The sequence below is a fragment of the Phyllobates terribilis genome, unplaced genomic scaffold (assembly GCF_046119375.1).
Source record: "Phyllobates terribilis strain yellow unplaced genomic scaffold, ASM4611937v1 Scaffold_8__6_contigs__length_399053987, whole genome shotgun sequence".
Taxonomy (NCBI): domain Eukaryota; kingdom Metazoa; phylum Chordata; class Amphibia; order Anura; family Dendrobatidae; genus Phyllobates; species Phyllobates terribilis.
In genome coordinates, this window is record NW_027362768.1 from 327556174 (window position 1) to 327578554 (window position 22381).

Consider the following 22381-nt stretch of genomic DNA (forward strand, 5'->3'; position numbering starts at 1 on the left):
TCTGTTTTTTCCCATGTTCCCTGATACTGTGAGTGGAATTTTGGGTTTTCCAGAGATATTTTCAGCTGGTTAATCAATTATCACTTTTTTTTTTTTTAAATTCTCAAAATTTGTCACAAATGTACCAGTCTGACCTCTGCAGTGATTTTATGTCTGGCGCAGTTGGTGCAATTTTTTTCATGCCATTTTGTAAAATGTCTGACTTTTTGTGATAAAAATTTGCGAAACAGACCAAAGACCTTTTTTTTTTTTCTTTTACTTTGCGCAAAATTCATGAACCGAGTGCACCCAATAGGACCAGACAAAAAAATGAAAAAGTGACTTAAAAGGAAATGATGAATCGAAGCCCATGTCTTTTCACAATGATGGCTTCCCTGTAGTCAGGACCTGTCACTAGATTTCTAAACTGCATTTACTTAATGGATGGGTGGGTACTTCTAAAAGCCATGTAGGAAAGGCTGTACAATCCTGATAAAATTATAGGTAATTTATACGTTTAAATAGCGAGAGATCATGTATGACAGCTGCAGCTTGTCCTGAGCAGTGTGAGATGTCAGCAGGGAGGAGGGGCATTGAGGAGCTGTCAGTCAGGTTAGATGGGCAGAGCTCCAACAGCAGTGGGAGGGACACGGAGCTGTCAATCAGGCTAGATGGATGGAGATTAAGTAGGAACTTTTAGAAGGGATTATACAGCCATTCTAACATGGATTTCACAGTAAATACACCAGCCTCATCTGTTAAAAGGTATCTGATAATTTGTTTATGTATTTTAAAGTCTAGTGAGAAGTCCGTGTTCCATGCACCCATTGCTTTAATATTTATTTGTGTAATTTAGTATGTGATATATCAGATATGTATACTGCCTATGCCCTGACATTGTAAGAGTGAGTGCTAATTTGGTGGTGTATGTAATGCTGCCTTATTCCACTAGAGGGAGATATTGTGTATTACATGACATAAACTTTGTGATTTTAATCTGGCAGTCACTGAACAGTTAGTTTATTGTTTTTTATTTATTTTTTATATTATTATTGCATTAACAATCTTTTGTGATCACAGGCATACAAGTCGATGACTTCAAACCTAAAATTAACGGCAATGCAGATAAAGGTACGTGTGTTTCCATGTTCTAGCCGGACATTTCTGAACACGTGATTCCTGCATTTGATGAATGTTGTATTCATAGTGGCATCATTTAATGGTTCACTCATCCGCATGGCACGCTGCTGCTTTGTATAAATGCAATTTACATGCGTCTTTTCATTGGTATTTTATAGTCTGGTGGTTGTAAAGCAATAATTATTTCTCTTATTTGACTAATTTTTGCTTTTACAATTAGATTAACCCCTTCCCTCTGCAGCCAATTTTCGCTTATGCTCTTTTGTCTTTTCCAAAAATCATAACTTTTTTTGTTCTTTTTCTGTTTCAGTTTAGCCTTAGGAGGTCTTTTTTTTTTTTTTTTTTGACGAGCTGTCGTTTTTCAATACATTATTTGCAAACCACATTCTGATCACTTCTATTTGGGGGGGGGGGGGATGACATTTAATTATTATTTTTTTTAATCTAGTGTGTGATTGGTTTATTTTTTTCGGAATTTTATGAACTCTAATATGCTAGTTTTTTTCCCTATTGTTAAATGGAGAAAAGTGTTTTTTTTTTTTCGTTTTCTTAAGTTTGTTTTTTATGGTTTATAGTGTAAGAACTTTTTTTTTTTTTTCAAACTTTTCAGTTTTTTTCTTTTTTTAGTTTCCATTGGGGACTTGATCCTGTGATTATTTGATTGCCTATACTATATACTGCAATACTTCAGTACTGCCTCATGTAAAGCAATGCTTTTGGCCCCCAGCTATCATGGCAAAAAATCAGCACCACTGATATTCACAGCAGCATTTAAAGGGGTATTCTCAAGTTGTCTCTTGAGCAGCTCAGAGCTCGGCAGTCTCCTTGCTTCCTGGTTTCTGGCAGGGCAGGCTTTCCTTGAGTGACAGTTCAGTTCTATTCAACAGTAGTATTAGAAGATTTATATAAAGCTCAGCACAAGTCCTGCTCAACTATAATTGGTTTGTTCTGAGTCTACACTGTTGTTACTGTATTTACACAGATATCAAGGCATTTTAGCAAGCACACAGCTCCTGATGGGGGAGAGCTGTGCTTAGGAGGCCTGTTGTGAAAGCTGCCGGGCTGGTGATTTATAACTGCATCTCTTCAGAAGATGTGAGAGAGGGGCGGGAAGTGAGCAGCTAATTGTATAAAAATCAATAAGGTGGAGAAAGGTGGCTGGTATATTGGATGTTAAAGGAGTTGTCCTGTCCAAATCGATAAGTCTGCAGTCACCCTGTGTGCTATGCGCTGCTGGGATTCACCGGTTTCTGAGGGTATGTATGCGTTATACATATTCCCGGCCAGGGCCACTGCACACTCCTTGCTCCATGGAAACCAGCTGTACACGATGTAAGATAAAATCTGTCATTGCAGGCGAGTGATGGCAGCTTGCGAAAGCAAGTCAATTGCAAGCTTGCTTAAGGAAATGCTGATTGTAGGTAATGTTTCTGTATATCAGAGCGTATGTTATGTTGTAGGCTGATCATTGTATGAACATTGAATTGAACAAGGGGGTACACGGAGACACTGGTATCCTGCTTCGTGCATATGTTTGGGTGCCCAGGTGCTTGGAAGCAGAAGTAAATGGTTAAGGCTTGTATTGATTTTTGGCAGAGCTGCCCTGATCCGAATCCAAGTGCATGGTGTTAACCTGCGAGAAATGTAATCCTGGTGTAGCCCCTGTTACCCCCTCTCCCCCTCCGTTCTGGAGTTTTATAACTTGGCCTCTACTTATATGCAGTTGTGTACATTTCCAGTACATGCACAATGAACCGGGAGGCCATATTGTTACAGAATGGTCCATACTGCAGGCATTGACCTCCAACGTTCTCTTATTCTTTATCTCGTAATGATTATTATGGGTGACCTTCATATATTCTGTAGCTCTTGGGATTTTGATCCTGATCGCGTACTTTTTCAGCGTGGTAAAAGACGGAGGTGTGTGCTCCCAAGGGATCAGACTGTCATGAGGAGACGAGTACACCCACCATGTTAAACGAGAGGGAAGAACACCACTTGCTAATCTCCATGTTTGCCTTATCAATATTAAAGGGATATTCTAGGACCTGTATCTGCTTAAGAATGGGGTCCCATCCTGAGCTTCATAGTGTGGTTTTTAGAAAAAAATCTATATATTTCTTATTACTGTTAATAATAAATATATATATATATATATTTTCACAATAATAAAAAAAGTATATAAATATATTTTTTTATATATAATATTTTATAAACTTTTTTTTCCCCCTAAAACTTTTAACTTTAGTAGCTTCTTATGCTTTACAAAAATGGTCCAAACCAGTCCAGTTACTGCTTTATTCACTAATGTTCAGAAAAATTTGAAAAGTAAAGTTTGAAAACTGTTATTTGGTGTTACCCAGGATAGATCAAGAAATATCAGATCAATGGGGGGGGGGGCATTCAGCACCCCGACCAATCAGCTGTTATTTGGTCCGATCGCCGCCAGATGTAAACAGAGCACAGCTCCGTTCACTGTGTAGTGGTTGTTCACTGGTACTGCAACGAAGCTTCTATTCAGTAGAAATTGAGCTGCAGTACCTGAGTACCACCACTACACAGTGAACGGAGCTGTGCTGATCGGCACTGAACGCTTTACATGTAGATGAAAACCACTTATCTATTGGGGTCGAACAAAACCCCTTTAAACAAAATTAAAGCAAAAAAAGGTATTTTTGAGAAAACAAAATTATTTGATTTTCCTTTTTTAATCTTTTTTGGATTTGCAATCACGTTGCTGAACCAAATTTTTTATATCAGACAAACCCGCCAAGTTCTGGAAAGTTAATTCCGTATTTTTTGTTTTGTAAGTTCATTTCTTCTTCTTCCTGTCCTTGATGCTCCATGCTACGAGATCTGGGCGGTAATAATGTGTCACTTGCGGGATCCTGCAGAATGTGTGTTCTGGAAAGGTCAGACCTCTCCGGCACCCGGTCTGGTAGCCTCACAGCTTAATATAGAAACAGTGATGGGGCAGCTGCTGCCATTACTTGGCTCCGGCGACTGTTCTTCCTGCTCTCGTACCGCACTGGCGGAGTTATTGTAGATCCCCTGGTCACACATTGCCGTCAGATTGTCTATAATCTCAATGTGCTAGGAATGAAGGACACACATTGATGCATTAATCATCTGATGCCTACGAAGAACCTTGTTCCTAATTAGACTTTGCTTTGTCATCAACTTTAATGCAGGTTGTTCTAATTAGTACTTAAATGGGTGTTCCAGCTCTGCTCACTTCCGCATTGGAAAGCTGAGGCCGGTGACTTTACTTAGGAGGGCTACTCCATGTTAGCGATTCTTCGCTCTGTCTCATAGAAGTGGTCCGAGCTGGGCGCCTCCTCTATGACTTCTTTATGTCATATCATTTTCAGTGTTGTGTTTTGGTCTTTTACCTTTTTGTGTATTCCCAGAATTATTACCGTGGTCATTCACTTCTTAAAAGCTCCTGACGCTTACTGTCACATTGAGACCCGAAAGATTCCCAAATTAACAGGTCTCTCTGCATTTTAAGGATTGTAAGACTTGCAGATAATATTTACAGCTAAACTCTTAGAAAGGTGGTCGCATAACCAAACAACATTACCAGTACATGCGATAGATAATAAACGAATAATCAGTAGCATTCTGACCACTGGTATTCCCATAGATGACAACGAGTGTCGCCCTTGCCGAGTGTCGCCCTTGCCGAGTGTCGCCCTTGCCGAGTGTCGCCCTTGCCGAGTGTCGCCCTTGCCGAGTGTCGCCCTTGCCGAGTGTCGCCCTTGCCGAGTGTCGCCCTCTGAAATTTTGTCTTCATGTACTTTTAGTTTGGTAGGGCTCTCGACTATCATATTTTTATGATTTACTTTAGACAGATGACAAAGGTTGTTTAGGAGATAACATTTAATTTATTTAAGGATGTAGTCACCTTCAAGGACCGTGTATTTTGGGCTAAAACAACTTTTTTTGCTGTTGAGTATCATTAAAGGGGTTGGTCCTGTACTTTAATATTGATAGCATTGCCTTAAGATAGGTCATCCATACCAGATCGGGGAGGGTGCGACACCTGACACCCCTGCTAATCATCTGTTGCCAGTGCCAGGGACCAGATGTGCTTAGTTGTGGAGTGGAATAGACAGCTCCATCACCTGCTCAGTGGCTGCAGTGGGGTACTGCAGATTCACCTCTACCTATTCCAGTAGGGGGTGGCTGGTCCAGTACTTGCCTATAGCCACTGTGCAGTTGATGAAGGTGTGCTGTTCCATTCTGCAACTGATCCCATCCGGCTGCAGCGATGTCACATTGACAGCTCAAACTACCGCTGCAGCCAGCTCACATCTGCCGACCTGCTGAGTTCAGTGATTGGATGCAGTGGTAATGGGAGCTGTCGACATGTCACACTGAGACTGGAGTGGCAGTAGAAAGCCAGCGCTGGACCCCAGGTGTGAGGAGGAGGAAGGGGAGTACTATTGGTGTTTATTTGACATTACAAGGGGTCTAAGGGGTAACATTTCTCCTTCTGGAGAGTGACAAGCCAGGCCTGGCATGTCAGAGTAAGGAGACTTAGAAACCATGCATGCTCCTCTGGGAAATTGTCTCTTCAGAAAAGAAGAGGACTAGAACTCTAGTGCCACCTATTGGAAGCAGCGATCCTAAAAGGCAGTATCGACCCTTTTAACGAGCCTTGCAATATGACTTGGGATAAAAGACAAACCAGAATCTCAAGATGTGTTGCCCCTCATCAGTGCAAAGTATGAGATCTGAATTGGCTAGGTGAGAGGCTCTGCACTGTGATCTAAGGGGTAACGTTACTCCTTGTGGAGAGTGACAAGCCAAGCCTGGCATGTCAAGAAATGTTTTATGTCTGCTTTTGTAAAAGTGGAAAACCCCTATTAAGTAATAAGGTTTTCCATTCTTTTTGTTTTAAGATTTGCATTTAGATTCATGGATGATGATTGATCTTTTTTTTTTTTCTTTTTGTTTCCAATGAAATACTAATCACTCTCCATATGTGTGATAACCTAGGGTGTATTTGTTTACTTCAAGGGTGGTTTCATCAGACCTAGCCAGCCAGGAGCGAGCAATGGGCATACTGCTCCCTGACTGCCTTGGGAGCTGAGTCAGGCTGATCGTTCATTCCTAGGAGGCTTTTATCATCGGGTCACGTCCTTCTTTTATACAGTATATCAATTATTTCGATATAGGGCAGGTATAAACACTACAAGTCTCAGCACGTGTTCAGAGCACTTGGTAATGAAGCCGATGATCAGACATTAGCAGGGAAGAATCCCATTCAGCGACCAAAAATACCTTGAAAATCATTACATTAATGTAAAGAATATATTAAGAAATGAAGTCAATGTGTAGAAATTCTTAGCTTGTCCCCAGTTGGGTTGATCTGCCCGGAGTGCTGCAGATCCTCAGTCCTGCCGTCCCGTATGAGCCTGGTCATTCCTTCCATGCCTTCAGCAGTGACAGCTCGGGTCTATTTCCGTCCCCGCTAAGTCCTCCGGCCTCCATATACATGAGCCATGATTCATCTAGATTTCTCCTGTGTGCGCGGTGACCGGCATCGCGAGCTGTCACTTCACGCTGCTATGTTGAGAGCAGGTGTGAGGTTGCGAGTGAGCTGGGGAAGGTATGAAAGGTCGCACTCTTGGATACAGGGCTGTGTAGGAAGCAAGGAACACACCGAGAAGGTTCAGGGTGTTGTATGTCAGGGAATCCCTAGAGAGCAGGTCATCTCCGGGCCGGTCCGTCCTCATACCCCTTTTCATTTAAGAAATATAGGGCTATTGATTACTCTGACCTCTCACTGTTAGATTAGAGACTTATTTTATTTTAGAGTTAGAAATCCATAAGACTCCCTTCATGCTGCACCAGTGCTTTGGAATGTGCTACCCCAGACAAGCAGACTCCTTTCCAACAGGCCTGTTCAAAGGAGTCATCCTCTACTTCTATAATGATGACCTATCTTACTTATAGATCAGTGGGGGTCCGGCACTGCCCGCTGTCAACTGGATGTAAACACTGTACAGAGCCGAATCAGTACAGCTCCATACACTGTAGTGGCCGTTCTCCTGTCTTATTCACATCAATAGGAACTGATGTACTGTACACAGGGACAGATGTTATACCCTGTACGGAGCTGTGGAGTCACAGCTCTATGCACTTAGTACTGCTGACCAGTGGGGGTGCAGTGTCTGACCCCACCAATATGATCTTCTGTGTGTTCCTATCCTAATTATAGGTCATCAGTATCTAAGTTATGGACATATCCTTGTGGTGTCATCGGAAAATTACCTGTTAAAATCCAATTATTTTGATAAATGTTTTTATTTTTTTTTATGGCTTTTTATATTACAGAAAAAGTCAGAAGTTTTGCAATGTTCAGTTTGGCCACAAAGCTTAAAGAAGCACTTCTCCTCCCTTCAAAGGTTTTATCCTTTTAATATATAGCAGTCATCATATTATATAGCACTTTGTACTTACAATTGCTCATTTTGCCTTTTTCCCAGCTAATTCTTCTCTTTTCTCTTCTCTGTGTAGAAACAGGAAGTCTCTTGTCCCTGCATTTATCATTCCCCTCTTCAACTCCTGACCCAGCTGCTCCCTCCCCCCATCCTCAGCCATAGACATTTGCAGTGACTGATGACTCGTGCAGAGAGAATTGACCTCCTGTTTCTACATAGTTTAGAAGGATTCAGCTAGTCAGTTTTTAATCACGTGATGTCATAGATCTAATGGAAAAGAGAAGAATTATAGGTAGAAAGGCAAAATGAGCAATTGTAAGTACACAGTGCTATATAATATAATAATTGCTATATATTAGGAGGATAAAAACTTTGATGGGAGGAGGAGGCTTCTTTAAAGGGATTTTCCATTTTCTGAAAACTGTGGGTCCTCACTTCTTATATCTGAATTAGTTGGTCACGCTGTGTTGTCTGACTTTCCTTATTTATACCCTGTGGTATAAATGACATTAGTGGGCTATGATTTGTAGCCTGCAGCGCTCTTTACCCCAACATGACCACGGATATCCTGGCCAAACCCAATGGCCGCCATTATAAGGCAGCCTCGTGGCCGGGTGCATGGCAGCGCTGTGTTATCACGCTGACTGGTCCCTTTTATACAGACTTGCAGCTTTTATCCTCTTTTGAGCAGACGCTCATTTTTTGACCATTCATGGATCTGTATTTCATTCAAAGCAACTCGAAGCCAATGTTTTTTTTTTTCTTCATTGTGAATTTGGAAGAAGCAGCGACAAATGTTAGGAAATAAGTCTGAGAGCTAATCCGACATCACTCCAGAGTCCAGCCTTATCTGTACAAAGCACGATCCGCACCACTGACGGGGGGCATTGTGGTCTTTACTGACCATACTCCCTATGGAGAACATTTTAGGTATCAGTTCATCAATTTGACAATTGACAGCATTTGGATAATTGCCCCATAATGTGAGATTCCTGCACGTTTCCCCTCTGGACAGCTTGTACAGTAGTGGCCGGGATTTCTCCCCAGCCCTTGTGAATGGGGTGGGCTCTGTCCCGGCGTTATATAAGGGCATGGAATGTGCCCCTCCGTCCTGTACATCGCTGCTCTCCTCGCTGATCTCACTCAGAAACTTCTCTTCTGTTTCACAGACAAACTCATCGAAGTGGAGCACCTGACTAAAGGCGAGCAGGAGTCCCAGCATCTGAAAGGTACGCTGGGGGGAGTAGTGGAGTCACTCTACTGGATCTAACCATCGCAGTCTCCTTTATTATCCTGGAGCGTTTCTGCATGCTAGAAATTACAGCCCTTGTGAAACTACATGCCTCCGGCTCTCAAGGCATGCTGAGAGTTGTAGTTACACAACAGCTAAAATGCTGCAGGATGCCGATCCCCCTGACCTAGTCTATCTGTACAAGCTGCAATATCCCTAATGGTATGCCCGGCAAGTGGCCCTCCGGCTGCGGCAGCACTACAACTCCTACCAGCTGTAGGGGCATGCTGGGAATTGTAGTTTTCACCTACTTTTTAGTTTCTATAGTTTTCGGCAATGATTCCTGGGTTGTTGTAGTTTGATGCAGATTTGGATTTGCTTTCTCATCACTGTGTGACAGTGGGCATCTGGTATCCTTGGGGCAGCGGGCAATATGGAAGCAACAATGGGGGTGTTGGTCCTCTTTGCAAAGTGAAAGGGTGTGCCAACAAGCCAATATGGCTAGATAAGAAAAGTGAGCCTTTGCTTTGGGCAATAGAAAGCCAAACTATGTGTCTGCTCCCCCAGGCTATATTATATTTTATTATATTTTATATTTTTTACATACATTTTATTACATATTATCTTTTAATACATTTTATTATAATATATTTTTTTTAATGCATTTTATTATTCTTATTTTATTTTTTTTTACATTTTATTATATTATATATTTTTTAATGCATTTTATTATTATTATTATTTTTTTTTTTACATTTTATTATATTATATATTTTTAATGCATTTTATTATTATTATTATTTTTTTTTTTACATTTTATTATATTATATATTTTTAATGCATTTTATTATTATTTTTTTTTACATTTTATTATATTCTATATTTTTTAATGCATTTTATTTATTTTTTTTTAAATTTTATTGTTTATATTTAAATACATTTTATTTTTTATTCTGTTATACATTTTATTCTAATATATATTTTAATACTTTTTTTTTTTTTTACATTTTATTATATTTTGAAACACGTTATATAATTTTCTCTTTTCTTTAATTATTGTATTGTCGTCCTCGGCTCTACAGCTGCTGCACATCCAGATACAATTACATGTGGTCTATTTTGGGCCAGCCCCATATGTTAGGTGGATTGTCGGTGTGAAATGATGCGATAGCCTCTACATTGATACTTGTTGCCAGCATTCAATGGGTAAAGCTGGCGGGCAGCAGTGTGAGTGTTGGCAGTGACGGGAGTGTTGGCATCGCCTCCTCTATATCTCACTCCTCCTTCCACATCTCATTCCTCAGTGTTGAGGGCGCCGGGTATTTTCTCCATAAATGGATCTGCCCGCGCTCACGGCTGATAAGCGCCAGTGCTTGTAGCTTGTTGCGATTCAGGACACGACTTCTTATATTTTCTAGTGGACACTTAGTGATTTTGTTGTGGAACTAAAGCTCCGTTCACATCTATTTTTTTTTTCTACCTGGTCCCTCTGTTGGCTTAAGAATGTCAAAAAAAAAAAAAATTGCCAGCCCAAAACATGTAAAAAAAATAAACTGTTTTTGAATACGACGGATATGAAAAAAATGTTAAAAAAGTAGTTTTTGCAACAATCTAGAAAGTAACAATGTAATTAAAAGTAAAATGTGAACAGGTGCTATGTTATGGTTAGCACTTGGGTGTTCTGTTCAATACTCAGAAATCCACCCAAAAGTTACCCCCCCTACTCATTCTAAGTACAGAATTATTACACGGCACTAGCACTTGTGATTAATGAGGTGACCCAATTATATATCCGTGAGAGATTGAGGCAGTTACATAGCAAAGAGTAATTACTCCGGGGATAATCTGAAAGGCTGCTATTTCCCTTTAAATGGAATCTGTTAGCAGGTTTTTGCTATGTAATCGGAGAGCAGCATTATGTTGTGGCAGAGACCCTGATTCCAGCAATGCTGGGTTCAGTTTTTATAAAATCCCTGTTTTCTCTGTTAAAGATGTGGCAGTGATCAGACTGCTGAGCTGTGTATATCCCTGCCCACACCACTGATTGGCAGCTTGCTGACAGTGTACACAGGAAGCAGCCAATCAGTGGTGGGGGGCGGGGTTACGCAAATTAGCTGGACTGTCCTGCACGTGACAACTAGTCCTGATGTGATCTCCTGCTGATAAAACACTGATTGTATTAAAACTGCAACAAACAGTCTAGTAAATGACATATCGCTGGAATCAGGATCTCTGTCCCTACTTCACGGATTAAATAGCAAAGATATCTTGAGAAATTCCCTTTAAGTCCTGACACTATGAATACATTTACTTTCTTTTTGAAAGTTGCTTTATACAGCAGCCGCAGGTTATTTATTAGATGAAGTCTCAAAGGCACAAGGTATCTAATCTTTAAGGTCCTTGACTGGACTATATGAATGGGGTTTCTGTGGGATGTTCTCAACTTTGCTTTTGAGACAGCAGGTCCCAGACCAGTCATGTCACCCCAAAAATTTGAGCAACTTTGCACGACTATGGACTTGTTCAGATGAACGGGCTGCTCGCGGATCCATCATAGCTCGTGCACATGGCCGATTTCAGTTACATCACATCGGATTGCATGGAAAACAGTGCAGCATGCAGTACTCTGGTCCAATTTATGGATCAGAATAATGCATGCAATGTAAAGGCGGCTCTGGCTCCCGTCCGTAGTTCGGCCAAGCGTGCTGAGCAATTTAGGGACACTATTTTACCGACACTGCCTAAGTGTTAGACTCCGGAGCGACCATGACCTTATTTCTATTGGTTTTATCCCTTTATTTTGTAGCCATTATTTATATACAAACGATAGCCAGCACCCACATCATCGTTAAAGGAAATTCTTTATTAATCCAGAAGTTTAAAAAGGCACAAAAATGGTTGAACACAACAGCACAAAAAGTAAAAAGACGGAAAGGAAATATCCGCTGTGCTCCCAGGCAACATGTCTCAGACCTGCATTGGCTTGACAAAGGACCATGTAGGTCTGAAACATGTTGCCTCGGATATTTCTTTTCTGCCTTTTTTCATTTTTTTTTTTTTTTTATGTGGAACATTTTTGCATTTCACCCGGACAGGTGAGCGGATTGCTCCTTTTTCACATTATTCATGTACGTCAGTGCTACAAGGTCGTCTGATGTTTTCACATTCATGACGATCATATCAGTCTAATTTTTTCGCTCCTTCTTTCCCACTGTTAAAGGGAGTCCTGCAGAAGTGAAGGATTCTGATTTATCGGACACGCTCAGTCCTTCGAAGGAGAAAAGCAGCGACGACACTACAGGTAATTTTTTTATTTTTGGACCAAGACCTGTGGAATTTGCATGTTTTTATAGTCCACCAACATGGCACAGGGAGCGGACGGGTTGACAACACAGGTGGACTTGCAGCTCCGAGTTCTGCCATACGGAGTCCATGCACTGATGAGTACAAATACAATGTGTGCTCTTTGGGGGGAAAAAAAATTAATGTAAGATTTTCTTTTTTGTTTTTACCTTACAGACGGCCAAATGGATGAACAAGAGCTGAATGAACCACTGAATAAAGTTATATTAAAAGGTGCGCTGCTTTTTCGTTAATGGTCATATCGATTACAGACGTTTTTAAATGAATCAGAATCATTTTAATTGGAAAAAAACACATTTAGGACCTTTGAAATTAGTGATCAAAAGACACTGATGTAACCGAGATCCTATTGGGTCCTGTGATCTGTTTGGTTTTGTTTTTCTATTCTATTCTATTCTCACTGTCAATCGGCAACGAAGACCTGATATTAAAATGGAGGTGTAAGCAGGGTCTAATCTACATTCTTCTCCAGTTCCTCTCTGCTTGTAGTCGGTGAAAAGCTGAAAACAAGCCTTGAAATGTGCCATCACCAATGCACATGCAACCTGGCAATCACAAAAAAAATATATATATATATACTGTTAGATTCTCAGTTAACTCATTCTGCAGCCTGTGCAACATTTTTAATGAAACCCAAATGCAAAAATGATTTTTAGCCCCAATTACATGCATTTAAAAGGGTTGGACAACCCCCTTTTAATTTTTTTGCGTTTAGGTTGCTAGGATTACAGATTTGCAAGCATATTCACTTTGAGATTAATCTAGAATAATTCTTAACATCTGGAAGTGTACATTACCTTTCTGCTGTGAATAAGCCATGTAACGCTCTGCGATTTCCTCCAGATGAGCTGCATAATGTCCAGTCTGGCTCGAACGATGCGAAGCAGGACCTGCAGCAGCTGCGGAAAGAGCTGTCAGAGGCGCAGGATCTCGCAAAGTCCAGCCGGCAGAAATGCTCAGAACTTCAAGGTAAAATTTGTGTTCTGGAGTCCGATGGGTGTAAGGTCTGGGAAAGAATTTTTTGCATAGACGCAGGTAGTTTTCATTTGTTGCTTTGTGTGTAGTTAGAGCTTTTACTTTTGACTTTTTGTCTGCAGCACTTCTAGAAGAAGAGCGGAAATCCAGTAGAAAGCAAGCGGAAGAGTCCACCAAGCAGATCCAGCACCTCCAAGGTACCCGCCACACCTTAACCCGAATACTAGACCTATAGCAGACTTGACATACAAATAAGTGTTGTACAATAATGTCCCCAAAACACTATTAACCTGCAGATGTGGGATCATTCTGCAAGTAAATAGCCATACAATGCTGTCCGCCCTCAGAACTGAAATTTCGACTATCAGGAGAAAATTTTATCCTCCCAGTAGCCACCTGCTTTCAGTCATGGAGGCGTGGACAAAGCTGCTGTCCTATCATGGAGGCGTGGACAAAGCTGCTGTCCTATCATGGAGGCGTGGACAAAGCTGCTGTCCTATCATGGAGGCGTGGACAAAGCTGCTGTCCTATCATGGAGGCGTGGACAAAGCTGCTGTCCTATCATGGAGGCGTGGACAAAGCTGCTGTCCTATCATGGAGGCGTGGACAAAGCTGCTGTCCTATCATGGAGGCGTGGACAAAGCTGCTGTCCTATCATGGAGGCGTGGACAAAGCTGCTGTCCTATCGTGGAGGCGTGGACAAAGCTGCTGTCCTATCGTGGAGGCGTGGACAAAGCTGCTGTCCTATCGTGGAGGCGTGGACAAAGCTGCTGTCCTATCGTGGAGGCGTGGACAAAGCTGCTGTCCTATCGTGGAGGCGTGGACAAAGCTGCTGTCCTATCGTGGAGGCGTGGACAAAGCTGCTGTCCTATCGTGGAGGCGTGGACAAAGCTGCTGTCCTATCGTGGAGGCGTGGACAAAGCTGCTGTCCTATCGTGGAGGCGTGGACAAAGCTGCTGTCCTATCGTGGAGGCGTGGACAAAGCTGCTGTCCTATCGTGGAGGCGTGGACAAAGCTGCTGTCCTATCGTGGAGGCGTGGACAAAGCTGCTGTCCTATCGTGGAGGCGTGGACAAAGCTGCTGTCCTATCGTGGAGGCGTGGACAAAGCTGCTGTCCTATCGTGGAGGCGTGGACAAAGCTGCTGTCCTATCGTGGAGGCGTGGACAAAGCTGCTGTCCTATCGTGGAGGCGTGGACAAAGCTGCTGTCCTATCGTGGAGGCGTAGACAAAGCTGCTGTCCTATCGTGGAGGCGTGGACAAAGCTGCTGTCCTATCGTGGAGGCGTGGACAAAGCTGCTGTCCTATCGTGGAGGCGTGGACAAAGCTGCTGTCCTATCGTGGAGGCGTGGACAAAGCTGCTGTCCTATCGTGGAGGCGTGGACAAAGCTGCTGTCTCAGTTTCAGTGAAGAATTTAAAGGGGTTTCCCCGGGCGGAACTTCTTTACCCACCTTTCCCGGGTCCAGTTCGGAGTCTCTGTAGCTGCTTCGGGGGTCTCATGGTCTGCAGCACTACCGTTAATGACTGAGCTCATGCCTTCGTCTCGGGCAGAGCCAATGAGGTGACTGACTGGTTGCAGAGCTGCAGATAATAACAGACACCAGGAGCAGCAGCGGAGACTCAGCTCTGGACCTGGGAAGGGCAAGTAGAGAGCAAATTGTATTTATCGGTCGACCATGACAGCACCACGAGAGAGGGGATCCGCCCACCAAGGACAGGAAACCTACAGGCTTAAAAGAGGCGGCCCTCTCTCTCGCCTCAGTTTGGTTTCCTGTCCTTGATGGAGGGAACCTATTTCAGGCTCGTGGAAAGAACCAGATGGCGACGGCTGTCGAGCAGCGCCCCTATCTGGGATCTGCAGCTCCAGCGTCTGCTTTGTGGGTGCACCCCTATCTGGGAGTGGCACAGCATATTTTGCACCGGATAAGCAGGAGGCTGCGCCCCTATCTGGGGTGGCAGCCCTTTCATCAGCTGCTTCAGCCAGGTTTGCGCCCCTTTCTGTGGTGGAGTCTGCCCCTGGTCTGATCCGTACTGCAGTGGGACTGCGCCCCTATCTGGGGTGGCAGGGCCCACCATCGCCCTGAAGACATGCGTGTTGCGTGGGATGCCGTCCCCATCGACACCCAGCAGAGGTTGGTGCGCTGGATATCAGATGCTGCGCCCCGATCCGGGGTAGCAGGCCCGTGGATCTTGGCAGAGCCTACCTGGAGCGGCGGCGACTGGAGCTTACCGGCGCGAGGCTCGTGCGGGCGCGCACTTCCGGCCTCCTCCTGTAAGTCGCGGTCTGATGACGTCACCGCGCCTCGGGGCGATCACGTGACCGGGACCCGGAAGTCCGGTCTCGTGCACCTAATTGTAAGTGCGGTATTAACCGCGGCGATGGGGCGCCAAGCGTCCATGTGTAAAAAAAAAAAAAAAAAAAAAAAAAGTGGGGGAATGTATTCAATTAAAATCAGGTGGCTGAGGGGTGGAACAGGTGCTACTTCACTGGCCCAAGCACCACTGTTCAGGGCTTCCCAGCTTGTTCTCCTCATCATGGAGTCCGATAATGAGCAGCAGCAAGTTCAGCAGCGCCATCTCCACCATCTCAGCGGCTGTTTGGGGAGCCCCAAAAAGTGCATCGCCCTCGTGTTACTGGTAACGCCCGGTCCTCAGGAAAGCGAGGTTCGGCGTCTAAGTCCAGTCATCACGGTTCCAGCAGGATGGACGAATCTGCAGCCTCCAGGGACGATCCCCCGGCTGAGAAGGGAGCTTCCTCCAAATCGGTACCAGCCCTTTTGAGCCACCTGGGTAAGTGATCTTCGAGAAAGTTCACTTAGTAATGGAGTATCCCTTCTCCCCTTCTATTTTTAATAGGAGAAGTGGTGTACCTCCAAGACCAAGCATGTTCAATGTGCATTGTGTAACACCGTCCTTCCCGACTCATACCCCAAAAAATGATGTCAGTCCTGTGTAAATCAGACGCTAGCGAAGGAGACCCCTAACTTAACCTCAGGATTAAAAACCTTGGTCAGGTCTGAAATTAGTAAAATCCTCTTTGAAAAGATTAAAGTAAAGGTGGATACAGACCAGGAGATCTCCCCAGCCCCGGATGACTCTGACATCAGCTTATGAGTTGGACTCGGACGACTCAGCCTCTTCATCATCCACTTCCTCAGATAGTGGTGCGGGTCAGCATTGTTTCCCACTTAAGGCTATGTGCCCACGATGCAGAAATGCTCCGGATTTTTCCTGAGCGTTTCTGCATCTCCCTGGCAGAAAAAACGCATGCGGATTGTACAAGTGGATTGTACATGCGTTTTTCCTGCCAGGGACATGCGGATGTGAAGCGTTCTTCACATGCATTTCCGCATGCGGGTTGACAAGCGCTTTCCAAGCGATTTTAGCATCACTTGGAAAGTGCTTGACAACTTGGTCACACTATAAATCCATGCAAAAGGCATGGATTTATATAGTGTGACCGAGAGAATGTCAAAAAAAAAAAAAAAAAAATTATATACTTACCCTCGTATGGCCCGCGCTGTTTTGCTTCACCGTCCTGGCAGCGGTAGAGTGAAGGACCTGCCGACGTCAGCGTCGCGTGACCCGTCACATGATTCTGACGTCAGCCCAGGTCCTTCATTCCATCGCGAACTGCCGGGAAGCAAGGAGGAGTGGAGTGGGGGCCGCCAGAAGGCAAGTATACATTTATTTTTTATTTTATTCTTTTTTTACAGCTTTTTTAATGGTACCTGGGTGTGTATGAGACTCTCCTCTCCTCTACACCCGGGTACCATCCGCACATTAGAACGCGCCAATTACGCAAGTACAGATGCAGTCTTGCGGAATTGGCGTGTTCTAATGCAAGTCAATGGCGGCGAAAACGCAGCACTTCCGCAAAATAATTGGTAGTGCTGCATTTTTTTCCGCAATGATAATCCGCAGCGGAAATTTCCGCAGCATGTTCACAGCAGATGCAGATTATCATTGGGGGACATGGCAGGCCTTCTACCATGCGTTTTTTAAGCGTTTCTGCAGCATTTTTGCCGCTACGGAAACGCTTAAAAAACGCATCGTGGGCACACAGCCTAATGGCGTTGATGGCTTGATCAAAGCAATTCGGTCACCATGGGTATTTCAGAGGCCAGACCAGAAAAGTCAGTCCAGGATGTAATGTTCAGGGGGCTGGGACAAAGGAAAAGAAGAAGTTTTCCCTTTAATGATAAGATTCAGGACTTGATACGAAGAAAATGGAAAAGGCCAGAAAGAAAGGGTGTTCTTCCTCCGTTCTTTAAAAGAAAATCCCCCTTTGAAGACTCAGCTTCTTCTTCCTGGGAGAAAGCCCCAAAAATAGATGTGGCCATAGCTAAGGCATCTAAGCGATCCTCTCTCCCCTTTGTCAATATGGGGGCTCTTAAGGACCCTTTAGATAGGAAAGCTGACACCTTTCTCAAAGGAAAGTGGGAAACGTCTGCGGGGGCCTTAAAGCCAGCGGTTGCCGCTACTTGTACTGCCAGGTCCCTAATGATATGGTTGGGCCAACTTGAATCCCATTTGAGAAATAACACCTCCAGGAAGGAGATTTTATCAAATATATCACTCCTACAGGGGGCAGCAGCCTTCCTGACGGATGTCTCGGCGGACTCAGACTGGCAGCGAGGTCAGCCACCATGTCCAACGCAGCCCGTAGAGCCTTGTGGCTTAAATGTTGGCGAGGGGATATTCAAGCAAGGATGAGACTCTGTACTATTCCATGTGAAGGAGAGCATCTTTTTGGGCCTGTTCTGGACGAACTTCTGGATAAAGCCAGTGACAAAAAGAAAGGTTTCCCTAGCTTGTCTGCCCCCGCTTATAAACGTCCTTTCCATAGGAGAAGGTTTCTACGAAAAAGACCGCAGAAAGGTCATGAGAAGTGGGAAGACCGCAGACCGAAAGGTAGAGGGCTCCTATATGGCTCTTCTCCTTCTAACTGGGGACCCCGGAAACCGAGTCAGTGACTCGCAGCCCAGGTAGGGGGGAGGCTGTTGGGCTTCTTACCTGCCTGGACTAAAATTTCTGCTAGTAACTGGATCCTTGATCTGGTAGGTTCGGGTCTGAGGTTTGAGTTTCGGCAGATTCCTTGTGGGAGATTCATCTTGACCCCAAACTGTCCCTCGGTAGTAGAGCAGATGGCCCTACAAGTGGAAATCCTGAACTTGGTCCATAAAGCGGTCCTAGTGGAGGTCCCGACAGCAGAAAAGGGGCTAGGATTCTACTGGCCTCTTTTTTTGATTTCTAAGCCTGATGGTTCTTTTAGGTGCATTATTAACCTTAAAGCCCTTAATAAGTTTTTGTTAGTTCCCACCTTTAAGATGGAATCCATTAAATCTACAATAAAGTTACTTTTTTCAGGCTGTTACATGGTAGTATTAGATCTAAAAGACTCCTATTACCATGTACCTATACATATGGATTTCCAGAAATACCTTAGGGTGGCTTTGATCATAGATGGAGAAATTAAGCACTTCCAGTTTAGGGCCTTACCGTTCGGTCTGGCCATAGCCCCCAGGGTAAGATCATAGCGGAAGTCATGGCTCATGTCAGGGAACATAATATTTTAATTATCCCTTACCTGGATGATTTTTTGATAGTTGGAGACTCAGTCTCCCAATGTTATAATCACCTAAAATTAGTATCCTAAATCTAGAGAAGTCCAGGGTAGTGCCTTCAAAAATACAGCAGTTCTTGGGTATTATGCTGGATTCAGACCTTCAAATATGTTTCCTCCCGGAAGCCAAGAAACAAAAGGTTAAAATCCTGGTATAGAAAGCATTATCAAACCCAGTCATGTCCCTTAGAGCTGCGATGTCCTTGTTGGGTACCCTGTCATCTTGCCTTCCCGGGGTTCTGTGGGCACAATACCACTCCAGGGTTCTACAGTGGGACGTCCTACATAATGAAGTTTTGTTAGATGGGCACTTGGAAGGACGAATGTCCTTGTCACCCCAATCACTTGAATCCTTGCGGTGGTAGGTTTGCCTCGTTCACCCATCTCGAAGAGTGCCCTGGGTATTTAGAGTCACTAAAATAATTACATCAGATGCAAGCTCCCGCGGGTGGGGGTCCGATCTGGGGGACATGGTTGCCCAGGGGTCCTGGTCAGACACGGTAAAGGGCCTTTCCTCCACCGCTAAAGAACTACTAGCAGTGGATAAAGCGATTTAATCATTTCTTACCTTTCCTTCATGATAAAAACGTTAAGATACTTTCAGATAATAGGATAGCGGTAGCTTACGTTAACCATCAGGGGGGTACACGTTCTGGATCACTAATGAGAGTGACGGATCGTCTTTTTCAGATTTCGGAATGCCATCTCCTTTCCTTAACGGCCCTCCACATCAAGGGAAGAGACAACATAAAGGCAGACTACTTAAGCCGTTTTTCTCTGAGGCAGGGCGAATGGGAACTAAAGCAGGACATTTTTTCCCAAATAGTCCGAAAATGGGGGCTTCCGGTGGTAGATCTCTTCGCCACAAGGCTAAATCGAAAGACAAAGCTCTTTTGCTCCCTAAATCCCAGAGAAAACCCTCTGGCAGTGGATGCTCTCCAAGTGACCTGGGATTTCAGTCTGGCCTATGCCGCCCCCCCACTGAATCTTCTTCCCATGGTCCTAAGAAAGATCAGAGAGGACAAGGCGAGGGTTCTTCTGGTCGCCCCCTTTTGGCCCAGGAGGCCCTGGTTCTCATGCCTGAGGATCATGTCCATCCTTGGGTCCTGCCTGAAATTCCGGATCTCCTCGGCCAGGGTCCAATAGTCCATCCTCAAGCTCCTGGCCTCCACTTGACGGTGGGGAACTTGAGAGGTCTCTGTTAGAATGCAAAGGATTCTCCCAAAACCTAGTGGCTAAATTAATGCGTAGTAGAAAACCTGTCACTACCAGGATTTACGCCAGAACTTGGAAGAAATTTTTATCTTTCTCTGGTTCTACAGTTGGTGAGGGGGTGCCAATTGGGAAAATTTTTAGCGTTTTCACAGAAGGGCCTCGAGTTGGGGTTGGCAACAAGTACCCTTAAGGTCCAAGTCTCTGCCTTAGGTGCCCTATATAACTGTGACCGGGCAGGAAATTCCTGGATTTCTCGCTTTATCAAAGCTGCGTTTAGATCCAGGCCTGTTATCAAAAACAATCTAGCACCCTGGGATCTAAATTTAGTTCTAAAAGCATTATCTGGTTCACCCTTTGAACCAATAGATTCAGCATCCCTGAAGTCCATCTCCCTTAAAACAGCGCTTCTAATAGCTCTAACATCAGCTAGAAGGATTAGTGACATCCAGGCTCTGTCTTCAGCTTCACCTTTCACTCAGATCCTGGACGATAGAATAATTCTTAAAACTGACCCAGCGTATCTCCCTAAAGTAGCTTCCCGTTTCCATAGACTCCAAGAAATAATCCTACCCTTGTTCTGTCCTAATCCAAGTAACCAAAAAGAGGCAGAGTTCCATACCTTAGATGTTAGAAGATGTGTGATTAAGTACCTGTCGGTCACCCAGGCTTTCAGGAAAGATAGTTCCTTGTTTATCTCCTACCAAGGGGTTAGAAAGGGGCTTAAGGTTGCTAGGTCCACCATAGCTAGGTGGTTCAGGGAAGCGATTACTGTAGCTTATGTCTCCAGCGGGAGGAAGCGCCACAGGGGTTGAAGGCTCACTCTACCCGAGCAGTGGCGACCTCGTGGGCGGAGAAGACGGGTGTCTCGATGGAAGACATATGTAAGGCTGCTGCTACCTGGTCTTCTCCATCTACCTTCTATAGGCACTATAGACTGGATTTGGGTGTTTTATCTGACCTCACATTTGGAAGAAGAGTGCTCCAGGCTGTGGTCCCTCCATAAACTTCTTCATCTCTGCAATTCTTTCGTGGTGCTGTCATGGTCGACCGATAAAGTCATAAGTTACTTACCGGTAACGGGATTTTTCGGAGACCATGACAGCACCCTTATATTCCCTCCCTTCACTTTATGGGAGCACTCCTCAGTTATTAATTATAATTTTCTCACTTAGTGGTGTTGTATAAAAATATTATTTTTATGATTGTTTACCATGTCTACTAACCTGGTGGTCCTCTCAATGCTCTGTAATCCAAACTGAGGCGAGAGAGAGGGCCGCCCCTTTTAAGCCTGTAGGTTTCCTGTCCTAGGTGGGCGGATCCCCTCTCTCGTGGTGCTGTCATGGTAACTTATGACTTTCTTTTTTAATTAGCATCTGAAGGACAGGGGTTTTCTGAAAATCCCTTTAAATACAAGTATTCTGACAGCTCAGAATGGCCAGTAGAGTGCGCCATTAGCATGCGGACGGACTTCTTCTTTAGGACCAGTTAGATGATTGGCTTTCCAGTTTTATATCAAATTGGAATCGGCCCGAAGAAAGGTAGGGAATGTGTAAGATCAAAAAAATAAGATCACTTTCCCCTTAAATTCAGCACTGGCACTTGGTCATCTCCACCATAACCGGTAGTGGTGATGTCCCATCACAGACACCTGACTGCTGCAGCTGACAAATGCATCACATGACCAGTGATTGGCTGCAGCTGCCAGGTGATTGACGGGTGAGACATCACTTTTTGTAACGGCGATGATTTCTGAAGCAGCTGGGGTTCAATATTAATTCCTAATCTAACTATATAATTTAAAGTTTTTTTTGAGCAATTTTGGTTCTTCCTGCTAAGTTTCAGTGCGGTAGAGGGATAAACTGTAAAGCAATATTTCAATATTCTGACGTCAGGTCAGTAGCAGTCATTGTTGTATGTATGGCCAGAGACAATTTAAAGCCTTCGTACTGCATAATTTTGTTGTTGTTTCGCCCCTCCAGCTCAATTGCACAGGTTACAGGAAGAGATTGAAATCTTACGTGAAGACAAAGAAAATGAGATCTCTAGTACCCGGGAAGAGCTGATGAATGCGCAGGAGGAGATCGCCATCCTGAAACACGTGTCTGAACAAGTCGCTACTGAAAGAGAAGGAGAAATAGCAGAACTTCAGGGAGAGTTACAGGAGGTGCGGTTTGAGCTTGAGCATTGGCGCAAAACAGCCAAACAGTACGAGGCTGAAATCGTCAACCTACAGGCCAATTTCCAGGCCCAGTGCAAAGATCGGGAGGACCAGCAAGTGTCCGAGTCAGTAAGATTGCAAGGTCAGTAGTGTTCTAGCCACCAATATTCATTGTCACGTAGGATAACGCTATTAAACTCCAGATATGGGTTTAATCTGCAGGTTAATGGGCTTAGAAAGGCA

General features: G+C 44.1%; 1 protein-coding gene across 6 annotated transcripts in view; it reads left to right on the forward strand.

The window, feature by feature from the left end:
- SLMAP (sarcolemma associated protein) overlaps positions 1-22381 on the forward strand; it is a 119152-nt gene that overhangs the window by 78798 nt on the left and 17973 nt on the right. For 5 of the 6 annotated variants that reach the window (XM_073644619.1, XM_073644621.1, XM_073644620.1 and 2 more), the window contains 7 exons: positions 1060-1110; positions 8741-8800; positions 12023-12103; positions 12322-12378; positions 13009-13134; positions 13263-13337; positions 21960-22280. In XM_073644619.1, coding sequence (XP_073500720.1) covers positions 1060-1110; positions 8741-8800; positions 12023-12103; positions 12322-12378; positions 13009-13134; positions 13263-13337; positions 21960-22280 — 771 coding nt within the window. Of the gene's footprint in view, positions 1-1059; positions 1111-8435; positions 8502-8740; positions 8801-12022; positions 12104-12321; positions 12379-13008; positions 13135-13262; positions 13338-21959; positions 22281-22381 lie in introns of those variants that run through there. The other variant, XM_073644624.1, reaches the window with a different exon arrangement.